General features: G+C 43.0%; 1 protein-coding gene across 1 annotated transcript in view; it reads left to right on the forward strand.

The window, feature by feature from the left end:
- The window catches only part of LOC102765544 (chromosome unknown open reading frame, human C4orf45), a 67,580-nt gene that overhangs the window by 29,034 nt on the left and 27,262 nt on the right, over positions 1–11,284 (forward strand). Inside the window, exon 2 of the mRNA XM_006752665.1 lies at positions 2,411–2,643. Coding sequence (XP_006752728.1) covers positions 2,411–2,643 — 233 coding nt within the window. The remainder of the gene's footprint in view (positions 1–2,410; positions 2,644–11,284) is intronic.

The raw sequence follows: 11,284 nt of genomic DNA on the forward strand, positions 1-11,284 counted from the left end.
AATTTCAGGTGTTTACCTATGCCGCCATCTTGGTTTCTCTCACAACTCAGTGCTTTTGACTCAGCTGTCAAGTGGTGGCTCTCCTAAAGCATGTATTGCAGTCCACAGAACAGACTCACTAAGGAACTAACTGCAGGTATACTAGTATATCTGCGCTACCATTTATGGTAGAGTGTGGTGATGACAAAATGTAAAGGATAATGGAAACATCACACACAGGATCAGTGTTTCCCTAAGTCTGTGGGATTCGTACACATGATCCCATGATCCAATGGGGGGAATGTGCCATGTTTAAATAAGGTTGAGAAACTCTACGTTGCATAATTGTAAGCAGGTTTATTTATCATGGGATTTCTCACAGCTTCTAATATACTTTCATGTGCTGTGAATCTCTAAAAGGCAAATGTAGCCAACAGTGTTCCCAAATGTACTTGCGTATGCAGCACCCCCACCTTCCCCACCCCACCACACCTGTACATATATTTTCAGGTGCACTCATGGGAGATTATTTGATGAAAGATTTGGAAAAATACTGGCATAAAACATTCACTGAAATCCCAGCAAAACGGACACAGTTTTTCTGTATTTCATACTATGTAGAAGAGATTGCAAAAATTTCCTTCTGACAGGAGTTTTGTAGGTGAGACCTCAAGACCTGTTGTATTGAGAGAGAAAACAGACTTTCACGCTCTGGCCATTCTATACTTTACCAAAGTGAAGCCCTGCAGCCAATGAAATTGAAGCCACAATGTATTCATCCAGGGAAATTAGCCACAGCGAATACTCAATGCGTCATGGGGAGCAAAGAAGATTAGGAGGCTATGAAAACATCTGCCAAAATCATGTGTCTGAAGAATGTTTTCAACTTCCTTGGAAAGCTTAGATTACTCTTCCAACCACAGATTGGTTGCGACATTGACCATTCCATCGGAGTACCTGGTGGAAACCCCAGCTCGTCTGTGCTCTGCAAATACTGAGCTCACTGATTCAAGACAAAGTGAAGGAAGCCACAGGGCCAGCAGGGGTCCAAGTGACACACAGTGTGACCACAGAAGCTCCTGTCTCTGAGGTCTTTGCAATGAAGTTCCTCCTTTGAGTCCCAGATCTGCCCCTACAATCCTTCACACGTTTTGGTCCTGGGGCTTCTGAAACTCTTCCTCGGCCAGCACGTCATTGTCTATTTGTAGTCAGTACTATTCTTCCCCAACGTCTTAGCTCCCTTTATATTTTCACATCATCAATTTTCAAAACCAAGTTTATTTCAGTGATATTTCCCCAGACCTTCTCTTCTTTTTTTGCTTGTTTCATCCACTTTCACAATTTGATTGCTTCTTATTCATTGTCTTACATTTACTAGTAAAATAACAATATTTAGCCCAGCTGGCATGGTTCAGTGGTTGAGCACAGTTTGATTCCTGGTCAGGGCACGTGCCCAGGTTGCAGGCTCAATCCCCAGTAGGGGGCGTGCAGGAGGCAGCTGATCAATGATTCTCAACATTGATGTTTGCATCTCTCTCTCCTTCTGCTTTCCTCTCTGAAATCAATAAAAATGTATTTTAAAAAATAAAATACCAATATTTATTAACTACCCCACCTTGGATCATTATCTGTCGTAGGTGGTCCTTCTCACATGATAGTCTTCTCCATTTTCCAATTGCTTCTGATATATTTGGGGATCTTCTAATTCTTATTTCGGGTTTTATCTATCTAGATACAACACCCCCAGGTGAGGTTTTTTAATGTATAAAATGCGCCTGTGTTAAGTTGATTATAAGGAAAGTCATTTAGTGGGAGTAATGAAAGGCTCGGTTTGTGGGACGGCCTGTCAGGGAACGAAGAGCTGGTTAGCTGTGATGCTGGACAAATAACCCATCCTTCTGCGTCTCGGTTCCCCACCCACCAACTGGGGAAAATGTACCACCTACCTCATTTGGTTATTATAAGGATTAATTGAATTAACGCACATAAATGGCCTATAACAACACCTAGAACAGTGATGATGAACCTATGACACACGTGTCAGATCAAGGATTAATTGAATTAACACACATAAATGGCCTATAATAACACCTAGAACAGTGATGGCGAACCTATGACATACAAACTCATTTTTTTGGTTGATTTTTCTCTGTTAAAGGGCGTTTACATATATAAAATAAATATCAAAAATATAAATCTTTGTTTTACTATGTTTGCAAAGATCAAAAAATTTCTATATGTGACACGGCACCAGAGTTAAGTTAGGGTTTTTCAAAATGCTGACACGCCGAGCTCAAAAGGTTCGCCATCCCTGACCTAGAACATAGTAAAATTATTAGCTGCTATTATTTCTACCATTTCAGATAACAAAAGCATCTTCGAATAAAGTGTGGCGATTTTTTAAAGTACTTTTTTTCCCTGTCTCTTTAAGGCCCCGATTATAAAAAGGATTATCTACCTAGAGTTCAGCAGCACACCTCCTATGTAGGACAACTGCCTCCGACACTAGAGCGATCTGGAGACGTAGGCTACCTGTGGAGGCCTGCCTCCTGCGGCGGCCTCCCAGCCCAATACAAGCAGGCGTATGTGGGTGCCATCGGCTGGGGAATACCAGAGTGTGATTTTATCAACAAAACGAGGCGCGAGAGTGGCTTTCACATCAAGGTATCGCTCTTCAATTTCTGTTCTTCAGAGCATGCCGTTGTCTGGTTTGGATGCTTGCAGAGTCTGCTTCCATAGGAAACAGCATGGTCTTGGTCTGTGATGGAGAAAGGATGGCATCTGAGTTTGGCAGAAAAGTAACTGCGTGAAGAAATGTGCTTGCTACCACCCTCCCCGTTTAGGCCCCTTAAACCGTGAGAGGAGAGGTGTGAAGAAAAGGAAGCCATGGGCAACACCAACGCACTGGAGTTTGGCTTGGGGATGCTCCAGGTTCACACGCATGCTGCGACAGTCACACTCGGCCCCTCCCCGCTCTCGCTCATGAGTGGGTGGGGTAAAAGCAGGTGGGCTGGATGGACAGCGAACAGATGAGTCCCAGGTCTCTGAAACCCACTGTGTGGCTAGTGCCTTCGGATCCAAGTTCCAGAGGGACCTTAGAAACCTTGTCTATGCCTCTCAGTGATTTGAATGCAGGGACGAGCCCATACAGTCTCCTCTGTGGAGGAAGACAGCACAGGTGATTTTAGAAGTAAAATGTAAGCATTCAGACTTTTTTCCAGGCAGGCCTTTGCAGTGTCTGAAAAGGGAACATGTATCGTTTAGGCAGTGACTGGATTTCCTTGAATCTTAAGGCCGTAGAGTACAGCCCCATACAGTCAAGTTTAACAAAAGGAAAAGCCCTTTGCTGGCCCAGCCTGCACAGCAGTACAGGAGAGTGATCGGGAGCTCAGCCTCTATCAGACAGACCTGGGTTCAAATCCTGGCCCTGAGGTAGGTCTGGCATGTGGCCTTCGGCTGGGGAGTTCACCTCTCTGCATCTCTGCTCCCTCCTCTCCTCAAGACAGTGTTTAGAGAGCCCACTTCATAACATCTCTGAATTCCTGTTCTAGTTCTGCCACCTACTACCTGAGAGTGGCCTTAGGCAAGTCCCTTAACCTCTCTCTGGCTTCAGTTTCATTATGAATCTTATTTACTTTATTTGGGTTGTTGGAAACATTAAGCAGGTTAATATTTGCAAAGTGCTGGGAAGGGGGTGCTCTATGTGTTCACTATTGTTATTATTATTATTGTTATGTTGTGAGGGTTAAGTATGAGAACACGAGGAAAGCACTAAGCATGATGCATCTCACGTGGTTGACATCCAAATCTCAGCTCTTAGCACTGGGGTTGTCTGCTGTTCGCACTGCAGTTGTGGTTAATGTTACTCAGGGCCAGTGCAATGAAATGAATGCCCAGGTTTTCAGCTGTGTCCTGTTCCACTTGGGCACTAAAGACGAAGATCCGAAATTTAATTAAATATCAAAACTGGCCACCAGCAAGGAGAGTATGGCCCCAAGGCAAGGCAGCTGGTTGGAAGGAAGAGTCTAGAATGGCCATTGCCGTGTGACTAGCCTTTGGCCGGTCCCTGCTCTGGAGCACAGCCCTCAGTCTGTCTGCCTGTCCTGAGTGTGTATAGCTTCTCTTCCTTTCTCATCTTTAACTTTCGAACACATTTGTCTGCTCAAATGCGTGCATTCAAGCATGCCTGATCTTTGAAGCAAGCTGGGAACCCACCAGAGACATCAGCCACGACTTCGCCTTCCAGGAGGTGTTTATCCCGTTCAGACTGCACAGGTGGCTTCGAGTCACCCTCTGCCCGGCAGCCCTGGCCTCTTAACCCCCATGGGACTGAGTGCAAGCCATCCAATCATTCTCTCTGCCAGCTCGCGGCACACTCAGGAGTTGGTCTGGTTTGACACAAGCTGTAAGGGCTGTTGCTTCCCATCTCTGCACTTTCTTGGCCCTGGCATTTTGAATTTTGTTAGTAATTTTCTCTTTTCTTATTATTGATTTTTAGAGAGAGGAAGGGAGGGGAGAGAGAGAGGAGAGAGAGAAGAGAGAAACACCTACACATCAATTTGTTGTTCTACTTATTTATGCATTCTTGTGTGTGCCCTGCCCGGGGATCAAACCCACAACATTGGTGTAGGACAGTGATGGCGAATCTATGATGCATGTCAGAGGTGACATGCGAACTCATTTTTTTGGTTGATTTTTTTGTTGTTGTTAAATGGCACTGGTTGATTTTTCTTTGTTAAATGGCATTTAAATATATAAAATAAATATCAAAAATATAAATCTTTGTTTTACTATGGTTGCAAATATCAAAAAATTTCTATGTTACACGGCACCAGAGTTAAGTTAGGGTTTTTCAAAATGCTGACACGCTGAGCTCAAAAGGTTCGCCATCACTGGTGTAGAGGGATGATTCTCTAACCAACTGAACTACCCAGCCAGGCCCTTTGAGTAACAATGTTAAACCCTGAGGGTTCCTTGGACTTAGAGCTTTATAATGAGAGCAAAAAGATTCAATGAGAATGAAAATACTTATCAGCAAGGAACTGATATAATTTTCTGATGTAAGGCCGCTACTCTTCTCCATACCCTACACACTTCTCGGCATCCAGTCCAGCCTCAGACCAGGGTTCCTCATCCAACCCGTGCTTCATCCAGCTACTTCCCATCAGTCAGACTTGGCGTGAGTTGACGTTTGAGCTGATAAATACACACACACACACACACACACACACACACACACACACACTCTATCCATGCAAACAAGCTCCTAATTACAAATACTGTATGAGAGGAGCTGGTAAATTCCCTGGCGTGATGTAAGTTAAGGAAATGTCTGAGTCCGCGTCCTGTTCACCCTCTGGTTCTGTTACTAATGGGCCTCTATCACACCCTCCGCCGTCCTTAACCTTACCAGTCCCAGTCAAGAGGGCACTGCTTCAGTCTAACCTCAAAGACTTCTCTCTGTCTCTTGCTGCAATCTCTGGAACTCTGACGTTAAGCACAAACCTTTATCTGGTGGCTTTCTATAGCCTGCGCAGCTGCCCTTCCTAATTTACTGCTCCAGGTTTGCAGGAGGCTCACAGTTAAGGAAGCACAGGCCCCTCCCGTAGACACGGAACACGGCCTGGGGCAGCTGCTTCCTACCTGGGATGGTCTCTCCTATTTGGGGCACTCAGAGGGGTTCAGATCATCTGGATTTGGGTGGAAAAATAATCACTTCCAGGCGGAGTGACACGTGAAAAATTTCCCCACATTGCGGAGGTCAGTAAAAATCACAATATCGAGTTTCTCTGCTGGATCTCTTTGTGTTTAGCTATTTCCTACTCACTCGTGTGTGGGTTACAATGCCATAATGATACATGTGGGTGTAAGCCAGCAAAGATCCCTGCTTTTCTTATTATCTCAGACTTAAGAGCAGTACATATTTTTTAATGGATTTGGTCTCTGCCAAACTATATATGTTGTTTCTGGAAGAATATGCGGAGACCTTTGAAACAATTCCTTTGGTTTCAGCTCCATGCTAAATTGAGGGCAATTCTGAGTGCTGCTTAGCCGGCACGCCTTCTCTTTCCCGGCCTTTCTTTAACCCAAACCTGGACAGAATCAGTGGGCTTCCTCATGTCCATTTTCTGCTCCTGCATGTTGACCTTGTGACCAAATGATTTAAGTCATTTGATGTTCCCACAGAAACAACGTTATACTGGACTTGATGGTTAACTCTTCCAGAGGCAATATTAAGTCAATGAATCATAACATATATTATAACCACTATGTCATCATACAGTCTAATAACTTGAAAAATCTGCAGAAGGTAATGAGAACTATAGGAACCAATAACCATATTTACATGTAATCTATATATATAAAACGCTAAGTGACATTCGTCCGTCTATCCAACCGTCCAACCAACCGACCTGCCGGTATATATGATGTGCACCCACATAGTTGATGTAATAAGGTATAGCTTAGTAATAGTTATTTTTGAATTTTTATTTAATAAACATTTGATAATGTTTCAAAAATCGGTGATCAAATACAATCTTTGGCATTATGGGAAGAAATAGAGAAGACCGTGAGGTCCTACCAACGCCTACCTTCTTTCCTTGTCCCAGCCTGGCCCCGTGCGGCCTTCTGAACTGTCCACCTTCACACGACAGTGTCCGGGACAATTTTCAAACTCACCTGGAGAAAGAAATATTACCAGTGTGGAGTTGACTGGTATGCAGACCACCAACCACATATTTCAGAATTTCTGGGTGTCTTTTGCCCTAAATTTCTCACTTACCTGTAGGTTCATTTGGTTGAATCACATTCACCAATCTCGAGTCTCACAGTCCTGGTCTCCAGATGATATATTCAATCCAGAAAATTTAAAAAAGATAAATAAAGCTTTCTTTTTCAACCAAGTTATACAAGCAAAATGGAAAGTAGCTTTTCTAAAATTAGGCACATCTTTGCGTTGTTGCTATTCCTCCCTCAATGGGCGTGTGTTCAGTTCTCACTTTATATTTCTTAGAGTTGTTTGCACCGGTTTGTGGCTTAATGTAAAAATAATTCCATCAGCACCTTTCCTCCTGAAGTGCCTACAGAGCAATGCACTCTCTGAGGCCAAGGAAGCCTTCAGTAGGGAAGTGCCATGTGCTGATCATCTGGGAGGGAGGAGAAACATCACCTACAGAGGCCAAAGGACCTTCCTTTCTCTTCAAAAGAATATATTAGCACCATGCACCTCCTTATAGACAGACATTATACTTTTCCCTTGTTACAAACCTTGGCTCTATAAGATTCCTCGAATAAATGGAAGGAAGTCATTTCCTTATAAACTTTTACTTGTTTCTGAACATCTGTAAGTAAACTTTATGTGTGATGCTTCCTTTCTCTAGCAGACCGTGAAAGCACCAGGGAGGCGTGTCCCTGATGGGCGCTCCCAGCGCTGTGTGCAGAGTGCTCGCTTGGTGAGGAATGTGTTTGCAAAGGGAAGCCCCTCTGTGGGTAGCCAGGGCCACCGCCACCTCCACATTCCACTGGGCACCACAGCCCCTGGGACCCCGCTCCTCAGCTAAACAAAGGGCTTCCTCTTACTTGTTGAGGTTACTTTATAGATAATTATTGCAAATTGGGGGAAAATATATATTAATTTTCATACCTTTTGTTAGGATGTAAAAACATGAAAAAGAAAGAAGGAAAAGGGCCCGGCCGGCATGGCTCAGAGGTTGAGCATGGACCTATGAACCAGGAGGTCACGGTTCAATTCCCAGTCATGGGCACATGCCCCAGTTGCTAGCTCAATCCCCAGTGGGGGACATGGAGGAGGCAGTGATCAATGATTCTTTCTCCTCATTGATGTTTCTATATCTCTCTCCTCCCTTCCTCTCTAAAATCAATTTTTAAAAAAAGAAGGAAGGAAAAGGAACTCAATGTAATTTAGAACCTAGTGGGTGATTTTATCCTTAGTTAAGGAAAGAAGTTTAAAAATACACCATGGTGGTTACTAACATTTGTAGGGCTTGATGTAACATCTTGAGTCTGTGTCTTAATGTAAACTTTACCTTCTTTAAAAATTATACTTCTTAACGTTAGTAATTAAGCATATGCCATAGGTTTTCAACAAATATTTGATGATGATAGGGGAGATTCAGGGCTAAGAAAAAACTCTATAAATTAGAATGGGTTCTAATAGACCTGTGGTTTGACTCCATAGCCAGGTCCCTTTACTGGTAAATATACTATCAAATAATTTTAAAACTTGGGCATGATTGAATATCCTAAGCACAGGTGGCTAAAATACCAGAACATCTGTTTTCTAAATCTGGCATTTATCCTGGCTTTTTAAGATCTTTCGGAGAAATTCTAAAATCATGAAAACTTTAGGTTTATAGTGTTTCCTTACTATTCACATACAACACTACAAGAGTACCTCAGCTGTGTTGACAAAAATGCATAGAATGCATAGTGAATGAGACTAGCAATCTATTCTTTTCCCAGGATTGAACCTAGGAAATTGAGCCATCTCAATTGAGCAAATTGGAAACAATTTATTAAATATAGGGGCCCTTGCGGTATCATACCAGCTATGTCTCTGGGTGCAAAACAATGGCACTGAAAATAAGTACTGTAGGAACTCATGTGAGTTCCTTCAGTTGGGGAAGAATTCATAGGAAAGTTTCTTTTTGCTATTGAAGTTTTTAGTGTGACTATTGTTAGCAATTAGACTGCACAATCCCAGCCACATCCCCAATGGCTTTAGGCAAACCGAGGTTCAAATAAAACACTAGTTTTATTTGACTTTGTACTGACAGCATTAACCCCACACCTCCTAGTGCTTAGAATGGCATAGATAATTATCAATAAATACTAGGAGCCCAGTGCACGAATTCGTGCACCTTGAAAGGAACTATGGGCCGCGAGGCTGTGGTGGGCACAAGGGCGGGTCTTGGCCCAACCTCCACGCCCCCACCTGGCTCCTCCCACCACAGCCCCCGGTCCCCTGTCTGATAGCAGCCATGCTCTCACCTGCTGACAGCTAAGAGTGATTGGGGCCGGCACAAGCGCTGGCAGTGGGTGTGAACGGCAGCTCTGGCACCAGCAGTTGGAACCGGGGTGCATAGGAGCAAAGAATTTTCAGTAACCACCAGAGGCTTGCCCCAATGATAGCGACTGGCACCCCATCTTGGTCTGGTACCCCCACTCACCTGCTCCACCATCCCCCCGTGGCTGACACCCGCCATGTTCCACATTCTGCCACCTGTTGCCAAAACCCACCATGTTCTGCACGTGACCCCTGTTGGTCAGCGCACATCATAGTGACTGGTTGTTTGGTTGTTCCGCTGTTTGATCTATTTGCATATTAACCTTTTATTATATAGGATGGGAGGTAGAGATTGAGATTGCTTCTTTTCTCATACAGTGTCTTTTTTAAGAGACCAAGTTACAGAAGAGGAGAAATGAATTTTTAAGTAAACTAATTTTTAAGTAATGAATTTTTACGTAACCTAAATTAATTTTTAGATTCATTATTATTCTACTCCTAGCCTAGTCGGTAGTCATTTGAAAGCTATTTGCCACATAATTTTTCATTGAAACTTCGTTCTACTATTACTGTTCACAATGCCGAACTACACCCCTACTGTAATTCTGTATTCTGAGGCTAATTGGACAATTACCTTGGGAGAAGCACACTTTTCCACCTTTGAATTAACAATAGTGCCAACCTCTTAGAAAACTCCAGGGGTGGGAGCAGTTGCAAAACAGGCACTTGGTTATATTTCAGAAACTGAGCACTGGGCACCAATAGAGACTTGGGAAGCTTACAGGTAGCTTTTCTGTAGCTTGAATAGTTGAATCTTCTCAGATTTCAGACTCTGGTAGGGATCATCAACAAGTTCTGAATAAAGGACTCCTGGCAGAGCGATTGGTTATTCATTACAAATTCTGACAGTTCCCCACAGAATGAGTTCTAGTCTTGCTTTCACAGAAAATCCTAGTGTGTCTTGAATTATGGGAATACTATGAAGAATAATAAAAATTCACAGTAATATATAAATAAGGAAAACATTTATGTCCCTGGAGAAGTGCAGAGAAAAAATAAGTATCAGCCCTCTCTCTGAGCATAAGTGAGGCAACTTAGTATTCATAATGCTTTTCAGGGTAAATCTGCTGGTATGTATGTGGCCTTAGTGAAAAATTGAATGTGACACAAGTGAAAGTAGCCAGTAGAAAACCTTTTCATTTTCCCTTCTCTCTCCTTGCATGTATCTGTCTACCATTTGTTTTGTTTTGTTTTTTTAAAAGAAGGAATGAGAATGCTCTTTTTTAAAAAATATACTTTATTGATTTTTTACAGAGAGGAAGGGAGAGGGATAGAGAGGTAGAAACATCAATGAGGGAGAAACATCGATCAGCTGCCTCCTGCCCACTCCCCACCGGGGATGGGCCCACAACCGAGGTACATGCCCTTGACTGGAACCGAACCTGGGATGCTTCAGTCTGTAGGCCAACACTCTACCCACTGAGCCAAACCAGTTAGGGCTGTCTACTGTTTTTTTATGTCTCAGTTTTCCCATCTATAAAATGGGGATTGTATTAGTTTTCTTACCATAATTTTAGCTGCTTTAAAACAACACCTTTTCTATAGGTCAGAAGTCCTGGGAAGGCAGGGCCGGGTTCTCTGCTCAGGTCCCACGAGGCTAAAATCAAGGTTTCGGTTATTATGGCTCTAATCTCATCTGAGGCTAGTGGTTTCTTCCAAGTTCATGTGGTTGTGGCAGATTTCAGTTCTTTGTGGCTGTAGGTTGAGGATCCATTTCTTTGCTGGCTGTTAGTCAGGGGGCGACCATTCTCAGCATCTAGAAGTTACCACGTGGCTACCTCCATCTTTAAAATTAGCAACAAAAAAATCTCCCTCATGTGAAATCCCTCTCTCACTTTAAATCTCCTTTGCCAGTAAGAGCTCACCTGAGTAAGTTAGGCCCACTGAGGGCAATCTCCCTTTCTTCATCTGCTGATTTGGGATCTTAATTACATCTGCAAAATCCCTTCACAGCAGTAAAGTTTCTGGATTAGTATTTGGTCGAATGCCTGAGAGAAGGTAGGTATACCAAGGAGTGAGACTCTTGGGGGATCTGTCTTAGAATTCTGTCTACCCCAAGGATAATAATAATACCTTGGAGGATTGTTAAATGGATTAAGTGAGATATGTGAGTAAAGCACTTAGCATAGTATCTAGTGTAAAGTCTCAATAAATGGAATTTAGTGTCATTAATACCTATATACACTCCATTTTCTTGCATATATGATTTTTTAATTA

The sequence above is a fragment of the Myotis davidii genome, unplaced genomic scaffold (genome assembly GCF_000327345.1).
Source record: "Myotis davidii unplaced genomic scaffold, ASM32734v1 scaffold50, whole genome shotgun sequence".
Taxonomy (NCBI): Eukaryota; Metazoa; Chordata; class Mammalia; order Chiroptera; family Vespertilionidae; genus Myotis; species Myotis davidii.